Source organism: Salvia hispanica, chromosome 2, assembly GCF_029641045.1.
Source record: "Salvia hispanica isolate PSC_SH4W2 chromosome 2, Shi_PSC_v1, whole genome shotgun sequence".
Lineage (NCBI taxonomy): Eukaryota > Viridiplantae > Streptophyta > Magnoliopsida > Lamiales > Lamiaceae > Salvia > Salvia hispanica.
Genome location: NC_142693.1, coordinates 39,041,994 through 39,066,026, shown reverse-complemented (window position 1 = coordinate 39,066,026; position 24,033 = coordinate 39,041,994). Strand labels below are relative to the sequence as shown.

General features: G+C 35.1%; 4 protein-coding genes across 5 annotated transcripts; 1 reads left to right on the top strand and 3 right to left on the bottom strand.

Annotated features, from left to right (window-relative positions):
* The first annotated feature begins 2,380 nt into the window (after positions 1–2,380).
* LOC125201613 (uncharacterized) lies at positions 2,381–4,028 on the top strand. The gene is made up of 5 exons (XM_048099797.2): positions 2,381–2,523; positions 2,608–2,791; positions 2,917–3,123; positions 3,534–3,722; positions 3,805–4,028. The coding sequence occupies exons 1-5, from the start codon at positions 2,441–2,443 to the stop codon at positions 3,946–3,948; spliced, it is 807 nt and encodes a 268-aa protein (XP_047955754.1). The 5' UTR covers positions 2,381–2,440; the 3' UTR covers positions 3,949–4,028.
* A 74-nt stretch (positions 4,029–4,102) lies between these two features.
* Positions 4,103–4,480, bottom strand: LOC148932370 (EC protein I/II-like). The gene has a single exon (XM_089063698.1). The coding sequence runs from the start codon at positions 4,438–4,440 to the stop codon at positions 4,192–4,194; it is 249 nt and encodes an 82-aa protein (XP_088919824.1). The 5' UTR covers positions 4,441–4,480; the 3' UTR covers positions 4,103–4,191.
* A 6,211-nt stretch (positions 4,481–10,691) lies between these two features.
* LOC125201662 (protein NUCLEOLAR COMPLEX ASSOCIATED 4-like) lies at positions 10,692–17,772 on the bottom strand. Of its 2 annotated transcripts, none has more exons than XM_048099867.2 (15): positions 17,347–17,772; positions 17,187–17,279; positions 16,977–17,053; positions 16,663–16,715; positions 16,496–16,544; positions 15,464–15,558; positions 14,843–14,874; positions 14,644–14,745; positions 14,195–14,253; positions 13,937–14,111; positions 12,825–12,998; positions 12,244–12,385; positions 11,495–11,552; positions 11,282–11,387; positions 10,692–11,175 (listed from the first exon to the last, which is right to left on the bottom strand). In XM_048099867.2, the coding sequence occupies exons 1-15, from the start codon at positions 17,710–17,712 to the stop codon at positions 11,029–11,031; spliced, it is 1,728 nt and encodes a 575-aa protein (XP_047955824.1). In that variant the 5' UTR covers positions 17,713–17,772; the 3' UTR covers positions 10,692–11,028. The 2 variants fall into 2 exon arrangements, with proteins under 2 accessions (XP_047955824.1, XP_047955826.1); XM_048099869.2 differs by having other exon boundaries at positions 14,843–14,871; positions 17,347–17,771.
* A 2,276-nt stretch (positions 17,773–20,048) lies between these two features.
* On the bottom strand, positions 20,049–21,729 carry LOC125216473 (glycerol kinase). The gene is made up of 4 exons (XM_048118231.2): positions 21,367–21,729; positions 20,667–21,277; positions 20,376–20,576; positions 20,049–20,268 (listed from the first exon to the last, which is right to left on the bottom strand). The coding sequence occupies exons 1-4, from the start codon at positions 21,602–21,604 to the stop codon at positions 20,230–20,232; spliced, it is 1,089 nt and encodes a 362-aa protein (XP_047974188.1). The 5' UTR covers positions 21,605–21,729; the 3' UTR covers positions 20,049–20,229.
* Between the last annotated feature and the right edge of the window lie 2,304 nt (positions 21,730–24,033).

Sequence of the window (24,033 nt, the reverse complement as noted above, 5' to 3'; positions counted from 1 at the left end):
TAACACAATTACACAAATAGTTTTGTGTACCGTACGGACGTGTGCTGCACATTCACCGAATAAAAGATGAAATTTATTGGAAATACTCAAGTGGTTAGCCTTTGCCCATGCTATGAATTGGTCATATAATAAGGAATGTGACGAAAATGTCAAATTAACATACTTCAAATTTCAAGTCTGCGTGCCTTGCCCCTTGGAATGGTTAGCTACGCCACATTAATATTATTCTCCATCAGCATTTATAAGTAGTATTTTAAACTCCTTAACTTTGACTAAAACAATTTTTTTCGAGATGTATGACTAAACAAATTAATTCCATCTATATATAAGTAGTAATTATATACATTCCCAACCACCCTTTGTGGGAGGCGACAGTTGACATTCACCATCATACCATATTAATATATTGGGCTATGGACATCAAGGTTTGATCCTCATAAAATATCTCTGTTTTAAAGCTAGGAGGTTTAAAATATGGCTTAGAAGTCCTTTCGTCTATAATTGGCATTAATGTCCTAGAGTAATATAGAGCTTCTAATTAGAAAAAGAATATATTGGATCTTCCATTTCTGCAATTTTTTTTTTATCTTTATGAGCTATTGAAACTAATTAATGGAGGAAAAATTCGAAAATCTATTGATAGGCTGTGGAAATTCTTAGTTATAGAATTGTAGTCAATGCATGTAAAATAAATTCATTTGCGTGAATTTTCACTGACGAAAAATTGTATCAGTAGTTATTTTCTTGACACGCTATCAATGGCAACAAAATGATGCTATAGAGTGATACAATAAGATGGGATTACTTGTTCAAAGTAAAATTTAGCTGTTACTACTACATTCCATCAACCTGGCCTGAATCACTAATTAATTAATTAATTATGAATTAGTTAGTGACAATTTTATAATTAGAATGTCTTACTTTTAGAAAGAGCACAGAATACATAATATTGACTTCAAATTTAAATATAGCCTAATGGATACTGATTTAGTACTAATAATTACAGTTACTGATCTAGGCCAGCATCCGCAATGGTGCTTAGGCCAGCAATAGGCCAGCCATTCTCTCTCCTGCTATGTCAGCAACATTAAAAAATCCACCTGCCACATTAGATTTAGGCCAGTCATAGGCCAGCCGCAATAAAAATAATTCAAAATATACTACATTTACGGAATTAAAATTACGATTAAAATACGGAATTAAATTTACGACATATATACGGAAAAATTAATCCATTCCATTAAAAAAAAGTACAAAGATTTTTAAAAAAAAGGTACATAATTTTTTTTTATTTTAAAAAAGGCTTCAACACACGAGCCCCGCCACTCTCTACTCCTCATCGCCGCCGCCGCCGCTGCCGCCGCCGCCCGTGGTATCTGAGCCCACGTCGGAACCCGCTAGCCGTACCCTCGCGATTTCCAAATCAACCCGCATGCTCTCGAGCATCTCGTGAAGAAACATCTTCTCCGTGGGGTCAGTGGCGGTCTTCCACTCTTGGAAGACCTTGTACATCTGATCCCGCGTATGGTTACCGTGGGAGTCTGAGATCCACTCGTCGCTGGACTGGACTCGTTGTTGTGATCCATCGCTCGATGATGCTCTTGTACAGAAAGCTAGAGAGAGAGAAAACTCGTTAAAACAAGTGGTGCAAATGAAAATGAAACGAAAATCGCGTTTATATAAGTTTTTTTTTTTAAAAACAAAAAAAAAAACAAAAATAGGCGCTGGCCGATCGGGCCGCCACAATGGCGGCTAGCCGATCGGCTAGTGCATCGGCCAGCGCCCACCAATCGGCCAGCCCACGCCGATCAGCTCGCCGGTATACCGCTCGCCGCCTCCAATGGTTCGGCTAGCCGATCGGCCAGCGCGAAGAATCGGCTAGCCGGTCGCTAGCCGACCATTGCGGATGCTCTAATAGTTGCACATTATTTACTGTGGTGAGTGAATCATATTTGACAAGCTTTTATTTACTACTCCCTCCGTCCCAGATTTGTAGTAACATTTTGCCATAAAAGTCCGTCCCATATTTGGAGTAACATTTAGAATTTACCATATTTGCACATAAAATTTTACCCCATTATTCACTAAAATTACACCCAAATGTCATTATCTATATTAAAATAAATCAAAACAAAAATAAAAAACCAAAAAGTTAAAGAGGGACCCACCATCAACCAACTCACATCATTTATTACACACTCCATCATCTCACTTCATTTATTACCCACTCCATCATCTCATTTCATTTATTACACACTCCACCTCTAACTTTATTAATTACATACTCCACCAATTCCTTAAAATCTGTGTCATAACTAATGGGACGGAGTGAGTACATTTCAACTTTCTGACATATGAATGCAGTCATAAATAATGGAGTCAAGTAATTCGGATTGCAATTCTAATAAAACAAACCCTAATTCAAATTGCATCCCCAAATATGTGCATAGCTGTGTTCGCATGGAAAATCCACCCAATCCACCCCCTCATTTTATTGCTCAACAGAGACGAGTACTACAATCGGTCTGCTCATACCACTTAATTTCCACACATTAATTTCTCTTCTGCTTTCTTCTTCGTTGCTGTTGTAAATTGTGTATATGACAGGCCGACGACGCCGTTGGGGTGGTGGCCGGACGGCTTAATACTCGGCGGAAGAGATGAGCAGGCCGGCGGAACCTGGATGGCTTGCAGCAGGGATGGGAAGCTTGCTTTCCTCACCAACGTCAGGGAAGCCTTATCCCGTTCACAACTCAAAAGCAGAGGAGATCTCCCCGTTCGCTTCTTCACGGTAATTCGATTTAATGATTGTTATGTTCATTTTGCTTGAGCTCGATCACTGTTTAATTGTATAATGAATTTTCAATTGGTAATATGTTAGTGCTATTATTGTGCTAAGACTGCATACTTTTCCAGAGCGGGAAAAGCCCCAAAGAATTTGGTGAGGAGGTGTTGGAAGAAGCTGATGAGTTCAATGGATTCAATCTAATCGTAGCTGATCTTTGCTCAATGAGCATGGTTTATATTACCAATAGGCCTATGGATGGTGGTCTCTCTATGGAAGAAGTTTCTCCAGGTATTCACGTGCTGTCCAATGCAAAGCTCGACACGCCCTGGCCTAAGGTTACATATTCCTTTCTACTCACTGATACTCCACTTTATTTCTTGTTCAATCCCAGGTTTAAATGAATTGCCGTAACTTTATTTATTCCATTAGGTCTGATCATGAAGGAAGAATGGTTTGTATTCAAGAATAAACACTTCATTTTGTTGATCTACCAACTGCAATAACTATGATCTTTGTTTTTTCCACTTGAGACACTCATAAAATCTGTTCGTGGCTGAAAGATCTTACTAATTGTAGCCTTGTTGCCAAGATGTTACAACTGCTGATTGTTTTGCATCTCTGCTTATCTACTGAGACAACACATAAAGCTATTCCTTCACTTGTACATTTCCATTGCATCAGGATTATCAATGCATATTCTCCAATGTGGTAACATGTTTAACATTCTTTGAGCAATGGCTCGCAGGCTCAAAGAGTAAGGCGTTGTTTTGAGGACGTGCTGGGAAAATATTCGGAGGCCGAAATCTCACTAAAAGAGATAACTAAAATGGTAATGAACGACACCACTAAGGACGATAGCGACCTCCCTGGCATTTACTCTCGTGAGTTCGAATACCTCACGAGTTCCATTTTCGTGGAGGCAGACACAGCTTCGGTAATACTTTATGCATATTATTTTGTACTATGATTTTGGACAATATGAATGCATAGTTGATAGCACTCTACTCAATTCACAGGGACGATATGGCACGCGAAGCACTTCCGCAGTGGTTCTAAGAACTGACGGAGCTGTATCCTTCTACGAAACGTACCTAGAAAATGATGCATGGAGGGACCATACAATAAACTTCAGTATTCAAACAGATAAAACTGCACCTTAATTTAGCCAAGCACAAGTTGTCTATATATGATCTTGTTACCCTTCATTTGTACTATAGTTATGGATATGTTTGCCTTTTAATTTCTGTATTTATGTTTTTGTTCTTTAATTGGTAGCATTAAATCTTGTTGTGGGTTGGTAGCTGAGCAGAGAGAAAAAGGAAACAAGAAACCACAAGAAAAGGATTGATACATCATATGCTTATTCAGATAGTAGTAGTACATAAGAAAGCTAGGTAGAGAGATCAGGCTGCGCATGTAGGGCAGGTGCAGCCGGTGCCGCACCTGCAGTGGGCCTTGCCAGTGCCGGTGCCTGTGATTTTGGTGCAGGTGCAGGGGTTGCAGCCACAATGCTCCCCGCACGAGCACTTCTTGTGGTCCACGGTGGAGCCCTCTGCTCCTCCTGTGCAGCTACAAGCCGTCCCACCGGGGCACGGCGACGGGCAACCACAGCTCTCATCGCACACCACACCGCTCCCTTTCATGTCCGCCATATTTTTCAATCCGTTTAGTGCGTGGGATTGATACAGGCATATTATATATATATCCCCTACACCGACTTGTAGTCTGAACGTGGCGAAGCAAACTACACTTGTCGCGAACACTCGATACTTATTCATTCTATCTTTATCTTCATCTTAAATTTGACATGTCAGTCGTGGGCCTGCCGCTTGTTACAAGATTTTGATCCATATGGGTTATTTCTACTTTCTGTTTATAAAAAAAGTTTGTACAAGCAGAAGAAGGCCCAACATTAGTTTTAAACCAGAATCCATATGACTTGATTCTAATTTCTGGTGATTCTGGAGTTTAAATTTTCATTCATTTGTTGTTGGATTAAGTACATGTATTTCTTTCTATAATGGGCATGAACCTAGGATATGAAATTAGGCCATACTTCGACCATGTACTCGTAAAAAACTACTAGTACTTCTAAGTAATAAGCTTTGGCAATCTTCAACCATACACTAAATGAGGGTGTAGAAAACTTCTCCAATTATGATGCTAACCCAAATTTGGTTTGCATTTTGCATTTTGCATTTTGCATTTTCTCTACGGACCAACACTAAATATGAGTATATACGATAGTTACTCTAAGATTTTGTGAAACATACTCAAACATGGTGTAAAGTTTGAGTTTGCAAAAATGAATAGGATAAAATTATGTTTGGATTTAATGTTAATGGTTAGAGATAACAATTTTCCTCTTTAGGTAAAAAACTACTTCATCTGTCCCTAAAAATTTGTCACTTATTTCCATTATCCGTTCCAAAAATTTGTCACATTTCACTTTTACTGTATTTGGTAGAAGACTTACATTCCACTAACTCATTATCGCTCACATTTTATTATAAAACTAATGTATAAAAATAGGATCCACATTCAACTAACCTTTTCAATCCACTTTCAATTAGCACATTTCTTAAAGAGTTATGCTAAATGGCCACATTATGGCCAGCCACACAGGGTTAGTTTAGTCAATTTAAAAATATGCGAAAATTAAAATTACTTAAATGTCCTTCCCTCATTTTTAGTCTTTGTTTCCCTCCAAATCATCATTGATAGATAATTCAGCCTTTTTAAAATTTTAAATTTGAATTAAAGATTTCATTAAATACTACTCGACTTAATAACAAATTGAATTACTATCCTCATTAATTACTACTCCATTTAATAGCAGATTCATTAGTACTCAATAGTGATTGAAAATTAAAGAGAATAAACTCACAAAACCTTTTCTATCCTCATTATTTCTTGTACATGTTAGTAAAAGTACGACGGCTTCTTTCTTAATACTATGAAATTAAATTAGAAATTAACAAAATCTATTTATAAAATTAAAATATATAACTACGAATCTTAGTTGTAACTCTTAAAATAAAATTTTATAATTGTATTAGTGAACTCATTAAAGAAAATCAATCCTATTGGAAATTATAATTGAAGAAATTAATCTACTACTTTTTGTATTTTATTGATTAAATGTAATTGAACAATTAATGTGATTTCTAGATTAAAATGAACAATCCAATAGTGATTAATGTATAACTTCATTCAAATTTAAAAAAATCACTATATTATAGTAGGGTAGTGATAAATTAACAAAAATTGTATACACAAAATTGGACATTTAAGGTATTTTACATTTAAAATGTAATGTATTACATATTTACCCTTTTTGTTGACCATTTAGGAAAGATTAAGTTTCTCATAATCAACATTTATATATTTAAGGAATGATTAGTAATTAATATGTAGATCAACCGTTACATAATAGTATCTCTTTCATTAACAAAATTGAGGATATTTCTTTTCTATTTTATCCAAATTTAAACTCTCCCCTACAAATTATATTCATATGGTTCATGATTTCATGATTTTCGTCGGATGAATATTATGATTAGGAATAAATTAAAATAAATTTAATAAAAAATTACAATACTTTTAGAAAAATATTATAGATTAACATTCTTCAAATTTGCAAAATACAGTACTACTGTAAAAGCATTTGAATTGACTTACAAATGGAGAATTTTATTTGATATTCACACACTAATACAAAAAATTATTTACCGTTTGAGTTTGCTAAAAACTGATAAATACGTACTAATTTTTAATCACTATCTAATAATCATTGACAACAAATTATTTTATCATGAAATAATTTTACAATTTAAAATTACAAAAACAACTATATGCATATATATTCAATTTCTTAATATTATCATTCGATGAAGAAATAATAATCATTCACTATCAGGTTAAGTTGTTACTAAATAATCTTCAAAATTCTAAGTTATAAAACAAATACATGTTTACATACTTAATTTTTTCGTATTATCATCCAACAAAATAACTATAATCATACTCATCCAATTATTTATAATTCCAAATTCTAATTAAGTTATAAAAACGATTACATTTATATATAATTAATTTTTTGTGCTATTATTCAATGAAATAGTCATAGTTATTCACACCCAATTATTTTATTATAAAATAATCTATAAAAATTCTGAATTATAAAAAACGACTACATATATATATATACTTCATTTCTTAGTCATCCAACAAAATAATCATAGTCATTCCTATTCAATTATTTCTTCATTAAATTCTTTAAAATTCTAAGTTAAACGACAACATGTATATATATTTAGTGTTGTCATCCAACGAAATAATCATTATCATTCGCATCTAATTACTTTAATAATATTAAGTAAAATTATAAGTTATGTAAACGTATATATTTAATTTCTTAGTGTCGTCATTCAAGGAAATGATCATAGTTTTTCACATTTCATTATTTTATTAATAAATAATCTTTAAAATTCTAAGTTAATAAAAACAACTACGTATGCATATACTTTATTTCTAAGTGTTATCATTTAATGAAATAATAACGGTCATTCTCATCCAATTATTTTATTATTATATAATTTCTTAGTGTTGTCAAATTAAATAACAATAGTCATTCACATGCAATCGTTTTATTTTTAAATATTTCTTAAAATTCTAAGTTATAAAAAAAACAATGTATGTATACTCAAATTCTTAGTGTTATCATCGTCCAGAGCTTTTGTCCTAGCGGCAAGGAGTTTAGACATCAATGTATGAGGTCCCATTAAACATAAAATGTTATTTTATTATCCACTGAAAATGACACATTTTATAAACCAGAAATAACATCTTCTGTATTTTTTTTTCTCTTTAATTTTAATTTATTCTTTCTTTATTTAACTAAAAAAAACAACAATAGTACTATTAAAATCCTGTGACATTTAATATGATGGAGTGAGATTAATAATCATTCACATCCAATTATTTTGCTATTAAATTACCACTGAAATTTTAAGTTTTATATATAGACGACTGCATGTATATACTTAATTTTCTAATATGATCATTCAGTAAAATAATATCCACGTTCTTTTTAGTCTTTACTATTTTATTTATTTATTTATTTATATATTTAAAATTGACATATAGTAATGTAATATCCAAAGCTACGTTGGGGCTTAGTCCTTTTTTTCTTTTATTTTTTTTCTTAAATTTGTACTAAATGAGATTAATTTAAAATTGTAAAGTAATTTCTTTTTGTTTTCATCATTTTACTGTTAATGCACAAAAAATTACTATAAGTATAAAAATTTTAAGATATGTAATCTTATAATTATGAATTTAACGATAATTTAGTGCTAAATACTATATTCGTTTGTTAAAACATATGCATAAGCAACAATCTTGTCTACCATTAAATTATCTTAATTTATAAAATTTCCATATATAAATGACATCTTCCACATTTTCATATTTTCCATATTTTATAAAAAGGGTAATTTAGTAAGAAAATAATACTTAATAAAAAAATCGGTTTAAATTAAAACCGGTTTAAAATATAAGGGCAAATTGTATATACAATGTTTGTGAATTTATCTTTACCCATTATAGTATTGATATGAATCTAAACACTATATTAAATTGTTCTATTTTTATCTAAAATTCAATTCAATCGAGTAGTATATATTAAAAATCTCAAGTATATCAAATTAATCTACTTGCCTTTTATATTCTAGTTTTAGATGTAATTGGACAATTAAGGTGAATTTAGATTAAACACAATTCAAGTTAATCTCATCACTATTGAATTGTTCAATTGATTATGTTCAATTGAATTGTTTAGTTACATCTTATAATCGATTGAATCTAAACACTATTGAATTGCTTAACTAATTATATGTTCAAATAACTCTAAGTTCAATTGAACTTTTTAGTTACATCTTACAATCAAATGAATCTATCTGAACTACTCAACTGATTCTATGTTCAATTAACTCCTAGTCCAATTGAATTGTTTAGTAGCATCTTTATAACCGAGTGAATTTAAGCACCATTGAAATTTTCAATTAAATATTTGTTCAGTTTACACTTTACACTAAGTTCAATTGAATTATTAATTTAGTTACGTCGTATATTTGAATGAATCTAATCACTTTCGAATTGTTCAATTGATTACGTGCTTAATTACTTATAAGTTTAATTGAATTATTTAGTTATGTAGTGTGTTTACATGGATCTAAGCACTATTGAATTATTCAATTATTTCTAAATTCAATTGAATATTTTGGTTGCATTATATTTAAGTGAATCTAAGCACTACTAAATTATTCAATTATAACTAAATTAATTGAATAGTTTAGTTGCATCTTATATTTAAGCGAAACTAACCACTAAATTTTGTTCATTTCAATATAGCTTCAATTAAATATCAAACTAATCTATATTCGGTTGAGTAATCTGTTATCTTAATTTTTAAATCAATGTGTTTATTTGTTTATATGATTATTATCATTGTTACTTTGTTAATAAATTTTGAATTATTATTATGTCAAATGTTACTGTTTTGTTATTATTTCAGTTACTTGATTGATTTTAATTGATTAATATAAATTCAAAATCCCATCAACCTTCTTAATTTATTAGATTATTATATTGGACCAAATTTATTTAAGGATTATTTGTTGTTTATTTTTATAGCTATTTTTAATTGTAATCGATAATTTTTAAGTAATAAGTATTATGTTGTATTCTGTATTTTTCTTAAAATTTATTACTATTATTTTAAACAAATAAAATGATATATATTACCTTTTGCAAAATTAGACAATTGAGTTGAATTTTAAATTCAATTGAGAATTAAATTTTATTGTTTACATTGTGATTGAGTTACTACTGATTGTATTGATTTAAAATTGTGCTACTAACTAATTAGTAGTACCTCTCACGGGGAGAGAATAGTTTTAAATTTAAATTTGAAATAATATCCTCCTTCTCTCTTGTTAGCATGCTTCATTAATGGCATGATTAATCGTGCTTGATTAAATACAAGCATGTTGCTTTAATTAATTATCTACAACATCTACATTTATCAAGATGAATAAATTTATCAAAATTGAAAATTAGAATTGACCATAAAATCAATTTATTCACACATCCTCCTTGTCTCTTGTTCCAATGCTTTACGCACGCCATATCCATTTTTCTGCAACAACACTTCTTCAAAAACAATCAAAACTCTTTCTATTGATTTATCGAAATTTACAGATAATGCAAAACAATTTCACGAAAAACATTTAAGAAATCCATCGAAATTTTCCAGAAAACCAAAACATCAGCAGCTGCATCGATCGTGAATTTCAACCAAAACGTCAAAGTTATGTAGGGCGACCATGCGCCCAGATACTCAACGACGGCCAGCTTCTCATCATCCTGCTCGACAACTCCTTCAGCTCTAGCTTAAGTAAAAAAATCAACACTTATTTGCTATGCTTCATATCGAACTAAACTCATACGAAAAGTTTAATTTTTGTGTTAATGCTGGCGGGAGAAGAACCGAGACCGCCAATTTCTCTTCCAAATATTGAAAGGATATAAAAGTAAAATCAAGTAATACTAAACCGGAAATTTTAAGTAAATCGGTTTTTTTTGCTATTAAACCAGTTTATGGCTGGCCATAATGTGGTCACATAACATTATTGTTTCTTAAAACACGTGTCAGGTTAAATGGTGACAAATTATTATGGACGAAGTAATACATTTCTTTCACCTCACTTTATTCTCATTTATTTTATTATTTCTTTCTTTCTCCACCTTCTCCACCTAGTAAAAAAGTAATAGCACATCATTTTATTTAAATTTTGAATCCAAATTATAAACACACTTATGACAAGACGAGGAGGGACAATAAAACAAAGATAATACATTCAATTAATGTTAAGTGCTTTTGTGTGCCACATCGCACCCACATGTCTGGCTGAACTGCACATGCTCTCATAAACTCTCTTGAAGCAAAATAATGGATGTCCATTTCAAAGGGTCTACAGAGCTGGAGATTTGAAATTCTTACATCTTGTACAGATACTACATTGGAGATTAGAAATCTTTACATCTCGTACAAAGACTACGTTGCTTCATCACATGGTCCTAATCCTGTTGGTATAGCACTTTCGACTATGAGGTTCAATCATTAAACAAAGGGATCAAAATTTCTTGCTCAGAAATAAAAAACTAAAAATAACATTCTATACTGAATCGACACGTTTCCGTTTTGCAGATGTATCTTGGTGATCGTCTTTGAATGTCCAACCAGGAAAATCCAACTCCGAAAACAGACATGCAGGAGTCGTTTTGTAGAATGCCAACGGCACCTGTTTGACCCTTCGCCTAATCTGTAAGGTTTCCAAAACAATTACTAATAATGTCTTTACACCAAAGAATATCAAATAACTCCCCCAAGTGATTCAGAAGATCTTGTGAAGCGGATTGATTAATTACCTCATCACCAAATATGGTTGCATATGATCCCGAACTAAAATCGCTTACTGCAATTTCAGGAATTCTGCTTCTTACAGCCAAATCATTCAACACAGACAAAGCGAATCTGGTCACATGAGACGAATACATAAGTCAACAGTAGCAAGAAAGTTGAAGACATGGCCAGGATACAGGCAGTAGCAATAGACAGAAAACAGTGAATTTAGCGCATACCTTGAGACCGGAGGGCTGTAATGATGTCGAAGAGTGTCAATCTCCCAGAGAGAGCTTCCTGCTCAGTCATTGCCAAAATTATGCATATCAGTTTTCTATTAATAACATAATCAGCTACAAGCGAAATGAAGTACAATTCAGTTCACATCCTCGAAAGGTTTGCTTCAGGGAATAAGCATTACATGGACATTTAGATTAGTGATGAGACCTGATTTGCATACCATTGCAGACTTGAACTGTAAAAGATTTGTAGTGATGTCACTAGTTTCTATATCATAAATTTGATCATCTTTAGCTTTAGATTTAATCCATTTCCAAAAATTCATGTCATTCTAGAAGATGACTAAGTTAAAAATTCATGGCAACATAACCCAGCATGAAAAGTGCAACCACCTTGGATATATCGCAGCATCAGAAAGGGTGGTATTAAAATTTTGTTTTTATTATTCTTATGATGTTGGGATTTTATGTATTTAGATGGGTGGGATGAGGGCTTGGGTTTTCTTTTTTCCTTTTCTCCCTTGCTGGGGGATAAGATAAGATTGTATCGCAGCTGTTGAGAACTATGTAAAAAAATCAGAATCCCTAACTCATAGTCTCTGAACAAAAGAGAGACAGAATTTCATTCAACAAATGATAATTAGACCAGAAATAAAGAATAGCAATGAGATGAAGAGGAAATAACAGCAGGCATATGTGGCAGTAATGTATATATACAAGCAACACAAATAAAATAGAAGAAAGCTTACTGATAGCATTGGTATTTTTGGGATCATTTTCTTCATTTTTGAAGTGATCAATTCCTGGTTTCTCTTCAAACAAATCTTTGTTCGCGCCATCAGTACTGTTTTTATCTTCGGAAGTATCTATTGCAGTATCCAGACCCATTTCCTACACAGTGGGTATATTATGCATCACTAAGTCATGTCAATAAATCTATGGAATGCACAAGAACGGGCTACACTGGACAATTCTCTGCTCTTTGCAAGAGTCTAGACATGAGGATGGATTGTAAGGTCAGTATCCTATCATACAAACATGATTGATAGACTAATTACATACTCTAGCAGTCGAAAGCTTTTACAGGTAGTTGAATATTTCCAGAATTACTGTCTTCATGTCATGGAATGCATACAAATGTATGTATATTTTAAAACTGCTTAGTACAAAGTTTTACAGGTTTCTGGCCTGTTCATTCAGAGAAGCTATCATAGAGTGCACAACGGATATTGGCTTTCATGGAAAAAGGGTAAAAATTACACAAAGTAGAGATCTCCACTGATATAATCCAAAAAATGGGTAAACAAAAGGAAAACATGATTGCTCTTACCCTGTGCACCAGAAAATTAATTGAAGGATGCCTTTGTAGAAGGTTGTGAACCAAAGCAATGATGACAAGTGCTCCTGAAGGAGGAGCAAACAGTGCTAGTCTACTCAATTTCTTGCAGAAAGCAGCAGCAAGATATGCTGGAAGCAGTGATGATTTCAAGCACGAGTCCAACAGCTGAGGATAACATATTACAAAAATATGAAATTAGCACTATGGAGCTGTCTGATAAAGAACAACTATTTATAAAGAGTACAAAGGCATTAATCTTTTCCACACTGTGCATCAGGCATATTTTAAGCACACATGCAGTGATAGGAACAGTTACATTTTTTCACCATAAATTAGAAAAACAGTACAAATAGAAGAAATTAAATAAAGTTCTGCTGAGTTTTTACAGCCTTACGGCTTTTAAAGTAAATTCATGAATTCTCAAACAATTCGCTAAATTGTTTTTTTTATCAAAATCCCACCATCCAGACAGTACAAACCATTCTTTACTTTTGATAGTAAAATGGCAATGATCCAAGTGAAAGTATGTGTACCTACTACCTAGTTCAAAAGACTTGGACAATTCATCCATGTACCACATTCTAGGGGTCCTTACATATGCCATGGAGATTTTCATTCCCGTTGTGCAGTCCATGTCGGTTAAAAATGAATTCGCTAAGTTCTTGAATACAGAAATTCTTAAAAGGATTGGCAGAATAGTCAAAGAGGTTACATAATCACCTTTACATAGTTTTTGCTCATCATTACCATGGACTAAAAGCCATTTTGGTTGGTCACCTCAGCTACATTATCAGGGGACTATTGTATAAACTAAGTGTTTAATCCAAACATCCTAAATAGTTTCGCAAGGTATTTTAGTAAGATGAACAAAATTATAAAGACAAGGAAGAAAAGGGCAGTAGCTTTGAAAAATTGCAAGTATTAGCATATCAACATTTGATATCTCATATACATGCCTACAACCATTCCTCTTCAACATCTCTAAAGATGAGTACAACTTGGCCATAACTACTCTCGAAGTCAAGTTCAACAACCAGCAGTAGCTAGCTTAAAAGATCCACATAAAATAAAATACAAATTCAATGAGATTGTATATCACTTACCTGGAAAAATTTTGATCTATGTTTTGCCATAAACACTGAGGGCTCCAACAGAGCATAAAGTTTATTATAGAAGTTGGGGTACTCAAGGCCATGCTGTGTCATCAGTATAAACAGGCTGCTGAGAGCCATGACACTCACAACACCACCTATGTCATAGGATCGTGTCAAGAAATCACTGCAGATGAACAACACCACAATATCCATTAAGTATGAGAAATTTTGATTAGACAAAACCAGACAAAGGTTAGTGCAATTTACCATAGCATGATTGGGTTTGAGAGGTGAGAAATGACAGATTGGTGAAGTGTTACAAGAACCTGTACATGAAGTAAATATATAAGTTATCCATTTAAAAAGTAAAAACAAAGAAAATAGCATAGACAACTGTCATGACCAACCCAAATATTGACTTTTCTAGATATCATGGGAAAGGAGATGAAGTATACAGATTTGGTGGAATTCAGGTCTTAATGTGTTATGTAATGAATTTATAATATAAAAAATGTACGAAAATAAATAGACAAAATAGGTTAAAATTTAAAACGATATTCATAGAAGGATGTTACTTATTGATAAAACTCATTGAGCATCAATGCATCTTATAAACCAAAATGGTAAAGAGAAATGTATTTGAGATTAAATATTAAAATGAAAGAATTCAATGTAGAGCAGTTCATGGACCCTATGACATTCATACTTAACCTTACCTCTTTGTAAACATCAAGAGGAAGAGGCAAACTGAGGAATGAAATCCATGCTTTAGTAAACTTCAGTTTCATTTTCTTTGCAACATTTTTGGAAGATAAAACCTGTGAAGTTCCAATATTGGGGATGCTTAGTAGGGAGAAGCAAAACATACTAGTAAAGATCATAACCACTGTTCTAAAATTCATCCGGAGAACTTACCTTGTCATTGTTTTTCCCAAGTAAAGTTCCTGCTATATGCAGAGAAAAGGAAACAACACTGTTGTTAGCAAAATGTTCATTAAGATGATTAAGATGCATTGGAAACTTGCAAGTAACTGAAGTGCTTGCAGAGCTTAAATATGTGCGAAGTGCACCATGTTCAAAAAGTAAAATGCGTTCAATGCTTCTCCTTGATAACAACTCAAATTATCATTAGGAATGTCAAAACCAACAAAATGGGGCAAGTACTAACATAAAAATATCAAAATCTGTTAACTTAACAAGATATTTGCCACAACAATCTTTGTTGGATAGTGAACTGTTACAACCAAATCGGCATATTTTATCTAATAGCCTGGTGATTGTTCCAGCTTATCAACAGAAGAAGAGGAGTGATCTATTTACTCTCTTGCATCCTCATAGTGTTTCCGTGCAGTCAGAAAGAAGAAATGGCCACCTCAATTCTTAAATCAGAATAAAGAAATCAATGGAAGTAGAGAAATGTTTACCATCAATTCAAATGCCAATTTAATCAAAAGTCGTATAGTAAAATACTACGATGCATCAACCACAAAGCTCAAATGACATGATAAATTAGCAATGGGAATGCCATAAAACTACCTGAATCGTTCCACATCTCTAACTTCTCCTGTACAGCTTCCAACGGTTGGATGCAGGCTAATAACTTATACATCTTTTGAATGGAAAGCTCGATGCTACATATACAACAGGAAAATAAGTATAAGCACATAAAGAGTTAGAATATATGAAAATAGAGAAAATGTATCACCAAACACCACCTCTCAGCTATCATATATCTTAATCTAACAGGTGATAAATTTCCTTTATTTTCCAGGAGTGTTCTTTAACTGAAATGTACAACTCTTTATATGTATAAAGTATCAGTGACCTTGAGAAAATTAATCTTGCAGCATATGCAATTCCTGCATGCAATGGATTTTCCACGGGTACAGAACCAAAATTGAAGAGAGTTTTAGCACATTAACACTTGCTTAAAAGGAGGAGAAACCAGGTTCTATCTTGATTGACAATATTTAATGCTAATTGGTGCATGAGCTATGTGCTGCATGGGCATGTTCTTTGTTACTTATAATTAGCACCTCTTCACTCCGGCCATGGTTGTAATGAGATATGTGGGGGGCAAATATTGTTACTTATAATTACCCTCACTTGACTATTGTTTGAGCATTTTCTACCAAATTATAACAACTTGTGGAAAGGGAAATATCTACAATAGTAATGCTGAGCTTTACATAAGTAAACAACTATATGTTCTATAGAACTGTTCAATCAATGTTGAATATATACTACTCCCTCTGTCCCAGCCTAGTGAGACGTTTTCGTTTTTGATATGTTCCAACCTAAGTGAGATGTTTCCTCTTTTAGCAATAATTAGCTTTATCTTCTTATCTGTCTTACTTTATCCTCTCTCCTACTCAATTCTTTCTCTCTATTTCTTACTTTATTCTCTCTCTTACTTTACTATCAATAACTTAATTAACTAAACAACACCACCTAAATTCCATCCAATGCCAAAATAGAAATGTCTCAATTAGGCTGGGACGGAGGGAGTATACTTTACCAATTCCAGTCATTTCAGACAACAACTTCCATGAGAAAACATTCACTAACCTTGGTCTTGAAAGCAAATCATTCGCATCTTGGCTTGCTTCTTTGTTTTCTGTCACGGAGAACACAATTTTATTAACCGAGAAACAAATATGGCTCTATTAAGGACATATGATATCACTTGTTCTATGCCCATTGATGAGCATCATAATAGTATAAAGAGAACGGACCTTCTTTCTCCAAAGTCCGAGCCAGCTTTTCAAAGGAACTGCAAGTATAGAGCCTGTACAGTACAATTTTACTACGAAATGAGGTTCGGCAGAAAGTATGTTCACAGGAGGGGAGGAGAGAAAATGCTCCTAAAAATAGGTGCAACACTTTGAGCAATAACGAAATCACAGGATTAAAAATGTGGAACTTCTTCGGCAGTCAGTATAGTGTAAAACAGAATTTCAAACGTGATCATTGATAGCATTACATCTTACTTTTAATGTTCATCGAGTGCAATTGGTCGAAAGATGTGCTCGAGAAATTTGGAACTTACCTAACATCAACGTAATTGAAATACTTCTCTGATAGCATATCCAGTACAATGTCATCAACACCCAGTTCAGACCGAACCTTCAAGGATAAGACCATTCAAAAGTAGATATGAATCAACAACCAAGAACTTAATATGAATTTCAGATGGATGACAGAAGATTATGAAAAAGAAAACAACCACAAATAGGAAAGAATATGAAACCAAACTTACAATAGCACGGAGAAGCTTGTGATAAATAGCAGTATTGAACTTTCCCGCATTGCCGACTTTCACAAATTCCATTATTGAATCAAGCACAACTTCCTGCATAAAAGAGATAATCAGTCACTGATAAAGTCTAGGAAAATAAAAAATTGATGAGTAATTGTACCCGAAGAGCACCGTCGGATTGGGAGGAGACGACGAGATCAATGAGGGAGTGCGTGAGCTCGTCGAACTTGGAGCGAAGCCACGTGAGGTAAATGAATTCAGGGTCGGGGTTGGGGTCGGAATCGGGATGCCTGGACGAGGAAGAAGGGAGCTTGGGGATGAGAGGAGTAAAGAAGGATTGGAGAGAAAGGAGAGATTCGAGGGCGTATTGTGGCGGGGAGTTGGGGTTGATGAAGGTTAGGAGAAGGGGGAGGTTATTGACGTGAGCTCTAGAGGTCAGCAGCTGCTGTCCCATGGTTTTCAACTCGGATAGACTATGCTTATTTCTCTTCTTTTGCTTCTTCTTCTCCGATGCGACGGACGCCATGGCTGCTGCCGGTTGGAAACTGGTACTGAGGCGACAGAGATGAATGGGTTTATGGGTTTAGGGATTCGAATCTATGTAGGAAATAGGGCTTTGTCCTTTTGTGTTGTTTACTTTATTTTGTATCCATTTTCTATCAGGCCCAAATTACATTTTGGGCTGATTTAATCTTCTGACCCCAAAATAATTAGTTCGATTCTAATTTATTGGACCCAAATTACACACTCCAATGTTGAGAGTAGTAAAAAAAATGTGTTTAAAAATATTGAATTTGAATTGAACAAAATATGAAAATGAGTCCTTTTTAGAAACTATGAACATAAGTCCTTTTTAATAACTCTTGAAAAATATGGCATACTAAAATTATTATACTCGTACTACATATTTTTATCCACTAGCATAGGCTAAAACTAATGGAGTACGATTATCATCAAAGTTTCAAGTTACTAGCATCAGTCACCACTCTTTTTTGCCTTTGCACCGATGGCGAAGAACTCTAGAATGACTTCAAGTGTACAAAAGCCCAAGATATTATGTTCGTCAGCACGTAGATGCTGAAACAACCCGTGAACCCAATGGAGGAGAGCATCAACGACAATGTGTAGGTGACTATGTTGTTGCACAGCTAAAACGTGAGGGCACAGATTGGCATGCAGATGGCCCGGACCTTTGTTGGAAATATCTCTGAGCACACAATGTTTGGGATTGGCCCGTATCCCATGGCAAAGAAGCTGCTGAAGAAAAGCACCCTGGCTGTTGACACGGCCGCCGTCTTAATCATCTCGCTCACCTGCACAACTCTTACCACTTACAAGGGTCACATGGGATGCTGTTACCACTGGATTCGTCATCACTTACCTGAACGACATAAACAAGCTATTGGAGGTTTGCACAGATAAATTAACAGTTAGAAAGCTTCCCACTTGACAATAGCTTCCTATGACATGAAAAAGGCATCTTATTATTTCAGTACTCCACATAACTTTTATTTTGCAATCTTACGCATAGAAAAAAATGACTAGGTGAAAATTGTTACATTCATAGTAGATGGCAGAGAATTGTGTCTGACACAATGAGTCAATGACACATATGACACGGACCCGCATCAGTCAGGCGCCGTTGGCGAGGAGTTGAGCGATCAGCCGGAGAGAGGGCGCGAGGAAAGTCGCGGCCTACCGGAGATGCCGCCGTCGATCGCGACAACGAAAGGGAAGAGGAACGTTCGCCCACCTGAAAGATTGGGAGAATACGTTCCCAAATAGATATCGAGTCTTTTCAATTATTTTGAGTCTTTTTATTATTTTTGCTTTTGTTTCTTTCCTTTTGAATATTAGTATTTTTGGTATTTATTTTTGGATAAGTGTCGAGCGAAGTTATAAGCTCCGTTTTGGGTTTTCTTTTTTGATTCTTTCCCGAGATGAATAGGATTAGGTCGAATCAACCCTAGGGTCCTTAGTCTATAAATAGGGCATTTGTTCGTACTTCACGATTATGAATAAAATTAACAATTGCCCACAAATCTTGTGAATTAATCTTCAACCCTAGTTTCTCACGCTGCCCGACGGAAAACCGCGCACAGCTTGGAATCTAGCTTTCCGCCGACCCTACGCTAGGGCGCCGGAAACGTGTTTGATCGATGAAAACTTAGTCGCCGATCCTAGTTAAGGAGGGAGTCCTTAACAACTAGTGCTTTCATTGAGAGTAAGGAGGGAGTCCTTAACAACATACACACACACACAGATACTCTGAAAAGGCAAGACTGAAACATTTCATAATTAATCGAACTTCATAAATGTATCTTAGGTTCATTACATGACCTTATATATGGACTGTTAAAAGTATTGTCCTTCATCTGTTGTTAGATGGGAATGATATGAATATGCATTTGTTAACTATCTCCGGAACATGATTCCTGGAAGGATTGATTATGGGGAATTTGTTACTACGACGGCAAAGAAAAATGGTGGCATTTGAAGGTGAATAATGCGAAACAGCTTGAATATTAGCACGAGAGATGCTCCGGGAGCGCTTACCTTTTTACAGGTATATAACAGGATACTTTGCCTTCACTTTTTCTCATTTCTAGGTTATCACAACGGGTGAAACTCTTTGAATTGCACAAAGAGATCCTCTAGAACTATAGGAACATTTTGTGCATACATACAATAGCTGAATGCATACAGAAAATATCAAAGTCTATAGCAGATTATACAAATGTTGCCATGTGGAATTCAATTGTAAGATTAACGGTTTGCCACTTTTCCTTTCATTTCCATGTCCCTACTGATATATTTTCTGTTGGATCTGCCAATACCATATACTTTGAATGAGGATGACAATGGAAGCTACAATTGTGTTTCCCCTTCAGTTGCTCATTCATATTTCTGGAAATATATAGAGAGTGTTTGCAATTATATTACAAACAAAATACCCACCAATTACTGCAGCAACAGAGTATTTGTAGTTTCTCTAAGGTATTGCATTTGGTATGGTCATAACGTCGAGATACAAGCTGCGATATTATATTTGAGTTGCAGTTTCATTTGCTATTGCAATCTCCTGCAACAGAATTGCGTAATATGAGTTGATATTGCAATGAATATCATAATTTGGTAACTAGTGTGAACAGGCTGATATTTGAATGTTGCATGCACACCAAAATATACCTTAAGCTGTGCTTTGCCTGAAAAGATGCATTTTGATGTGATGGCTCGCCCCTCATCTAACAACCATCCCACTTCACAGCAGGTTATTTCATCGTCTTCTCTCTTCTTCACTGAGGACCATAGTTGTTTGGGGAGTAATACAAGGCCTCCCTCATCTCTGATTGATTTGCTTGCACGTTCATCATCAAGTTGTTGGATCATCTTTTATCAGCAACACAAACAATTCCACATTCATTATATCAATGGATGCCAAATAGCCAAAATAAGGAGGAAGATATTATCATCACATACATTGTGAGAGGCATCAAATCTGGCAACAGCGCTGCTGCCTTGCCAAACACCACAAACTCGTGAAGCTTCAAGCCGCTCTGTGGCAGCAAAGGCCGCATCACGAATGGCGCATCCACCGAGCTGATCCCCGTTCCTGAAGGGGCCATACCACTGCTCCACAAACACCTTGATCCTAACCAATTTCAGCTCGGAATCGAGCACCTGAATCACCCTCACCCTAGACTCTTTGTTATTGGGATCAATGAGGCAATGCTCCAGCTCAATTGATTTGACTGAAGGATCAGCTGCTACGTAAGATCCGGTGGATGCATATGCGAAGGTGGAGCCATGGTGTGCCGAAATATGCCTCTCCTCTGAGGAGTAGACGGTGGCGGCGTCGGCTTCACATCCGACGGTGGGGAGGAGCTTGATGGATCTGTAGGTGAGAGAGGGGGTGTCAGCGGTAGCGAGGGTGGGGCACTGGGTTTGCCAGTCGAATACCTTGACCTCCCACTCCCGGTACGCCTCTGGCACCACCGATTCCGGCAATTCCACGGCTTGCCCCTCCGCCGTGAAATCGGCCCCAAATCCGTCCCATTCTCCCGAGACCTTTTCAGCAAATTCTACCCAGCCTTCATTGATATACAAATACGTGATTGATAATAAACCAATCAATTATTAATTGGACAAAATAGTAAGAGAAAGTTGTCTCAGTAATTACTGGTGGTTGTAGATATCGAAGCGGAATCGTTCACGTCGGCGGTCGTGGTAGCGGCGGAGATGCGGGTGAGAATCGGAGCAGCAGGTGTGCTAGTACTGGGACTAGTATTACGGAATTGGTGCGTAATAGGAAATTGGAGGGTGGAAGACGAGCGGAGGGATAAGACGGGCGGGTGGCGCTGCGGAGAGGGTGACAGGATATTGGTATTGGAGGAGAAGAAGGCTGCCGTCATGGCCATGATATTTTAGTAATATCTCTCAACCTTTCTGCAAATCGCTGGCATCCAGATTGTTTCGATTCGATACACCAAAATATGGAATTGCACGTCCATCCGCCGCCGCAACCACCACCATTCGTTTGTGATTGGTTGGGGACAAAAGCGACAAAATTTATGGACTATGGCACATTGATTTACTGCCTATAACAAATATAACAGTCACGGTCATTTTACTTATAATCGTCGGTGCCTCTCTTTGTCGGTGTTGGTAACTGGCAACCGGCAAGAGCAACTCCAAAGGGAGAAGGTAAGAGCATCCACAATGGATGCCCGATCTCACGTCCGATCGGTCGAGATCAGGTTCGGGCTTGATCGGGCATCCATTACAAGTCTCGGGCATGCCCGAGGAAGACCGAAAGTTCAGTCACGCCCCATCTCTCGCCCGATCCATCGGGCGTGAGATCAGTGGCGGACGCAGAAATAAATTTTAGTAGGGGCTATACTAAAAAATTTTATTGTTAACAAAATATACATATTTCCCCTGTTTGTGAAATATTGTTCCTTTTTGCCATTTTGATCCGTCTTTGTTGTACATTTTTTTCTTATGGAGTCCACTTTCATCTAAATCATTATGCACATTCTATCTTAAAACTAATATATAAATGTGGAATCCATATTCCATTAACTTTTTCAACTCACTTTTCTTTGTATTTCTTAAAATCTGCGCTGAGATGTGGACAACATTTTACAGATATATATATACTTCATCCATCCTAAAAAAAAAGATTAGTTTTACTATTTCGGGTCATCCCGAAAATTAGAGTATTAATATGAAAGTTTCTACTACGACTAATAATGTGGATTCCACAATCCATTAATACTATTTCTACTATCTTTTTCCTCTCTCTTGCTTTTTTTTTCATCACTCTTATTTTACTAATTGTATATTAAAACTCTTGTAATTTACAAATTTATATATTATTTTAGAACAAAAGAAATATATGGAGTAATAATTATTATAAAAATGCATACATAAATTTTACATAAAACTAATCCAACAAAAATTTAACTATTTTGAGAAACCCTTTTCAGTTTTCAATAGTCATTTGAATAAAAAACGGTAGTGTCAATTTAGGATACAATTTTACAAGTGTTACTACTGAATGGATGATAACTTTAAATTTAGTGGCACTTTTTAAATTACTCCTATTTTAAATATATAAAATATCCATAGCCGTATTTAATGAAGAAGTAGGCAATTGATATTTTCAACTCTATTATTATTATATTCATTTTAAGTTTAACAGTTTATTCTCTTCTTCCCAATTCTACCTAGACGTCACCACGGTTCATGAACCGCCGGTTCCCAGTTCGGAACCGGCGGTTCCGGTTCAAAAAAATATGGAACCTGAACCGGCCCGCCTAGGGTCAGGCGGTTCTGGTTCCGGTTCCGGTTCAGTCACGGTTCCAAGCCGGTTCAAAACCGGCGGTTTCCAAACAGTTCCGGGGCGGTTCCGGTTCGGACTGCCGGTTCAATGCCGAATTTTTTTATTTTTTATTTATTAATTTTATTCCGGTATAGTACTAATTGTAGAGTTGTAGGTGTAGTTGTAGTCTTGTACTATCGAATAAATAAATAAAACGAGAATGACAATTGACAAATGGAGTAGAAGTCGACATTGGAGTTGGAACAATTGGAATTTTATTGAAACAATCATACAATCATACAAATTTGAACGATATGTGAATGTCGATATTACAAATACAAATGTTGAAAATTGAAATTACAAAAGAATCAAAAGACTTAAATAAAAAAAGTTGAAGTAAAAAACAATAAATTATAAATGTAAATAGATAGTATATATATATATACTCTTAGTCGGCATGCCTACGCCTGCGTGCCTATACCCTAAACCCTGAAAAGCTACCGGAACCGCCGGTTACGAACCGCCGGTTACGGTTCTTGATTTTTCGCGAACCTGAACCGGCCCGCCTAAACCGCCGACTCCTATCCGGTTCCGAACCGCCACCGCGGTTCCGGTTCACGGTTCCGAACCGCCGGTGACGGTTCTGGGCCGGTTCGATTTGGTGACGTCTAATTCTACCGAGCGGCCATTAATGAAATGTAGGTAGTTTTCTCTGTAAATTTAATTTTCAGCCCCTACTTTCCAATAAATCTTCATCAATTAGACTTCAAAGACATCAATTTAGTGAGGGCTGAAGATACTTTTCAAAAAAAATTGAAATTTTTTACAATAGAAATATATTAAAAAGAAAATTTTGGGAAGGGCTTAAGCCCCTCCCCTCTTGAACGTGTGTCCGCCAATGCGTGAGATCGGGCGCCCATTGCAGGCCGATGCCCGAGCCCGAGCCCTATCATTTTTCATTTTTTTTTAATTTTTTTTATAAATTATATAAACCCTAATTAAAAACACTATAAATACTCCATT

Coding starts and splice junctions, on each gene's coding strand:
- LOC125216473 (XM_048118231.2), bottom strand. CDS start 21,604: ATGGCCATGACGGCAGCCTTCTTCTCCTCCAATACCAATATCCTGTCA. Junction 21,278..21,366: donor TTCGATATCTACAACCACCA/GTAATTACTGAG, acceptor ATATCAATGAAG/GCTGGGTAGAATTTGCTGAA. Junction 20,577..20,666: donor GATTTGATGCCTCTCACAAT/GTATGTGATGAT, acceptor TGCTGATAAAAG/ATGATCCAACAACTTGATGA.
- LOC125201662 (XM_048099867.2), bottom strand. CDS start 17,712: ATGGCGTCCGTCGCATCGGAGAAGAAGAAGCAAAAGAAGAGAAATAAG. Junction 16,716..16,976: donor TTCAATTACGTTGATGTTAG/GTAAGTTCCAAA, acceptor TGTACTGTACAG/GCTCTATACTTGCAGTTCCT. Junction 14,254..14,643: donor CTCTTGATGTTTACAAAGAG/GTAAGGTTAAGT, acceptor CTTCATGTACAG/GTTCTTGTAACACTTCACCA.
- LOC125201613 (XM_048099797.2), top strand. CDS start 2,441: ATGTGCATAGCTGTGTTCGCATGGAAAATCCACCCAATCCACCCCCTC. Junction 2,524..2,607: donor AGAGACGAGTACTACAATCG/GTCTGCTCATAC, acceptor TGTATATGACAG/GCCGACGACGCCGTTGGGGT. Junction 2,792..2,916: donor TCCCCGTTCGCTTCTTCACG/GTAATTCGATTT, acceptor ATACTTTTCCAG/AGCGGGAAAAGCCCCAAAGA.
- LOC148932370 (XM_089063698.1), bottom strand. CDS start 4,440: ATGGCGGACATGAAAGGGAGCGGTGTGGTGTGCGATGAGAGCTGTGGT.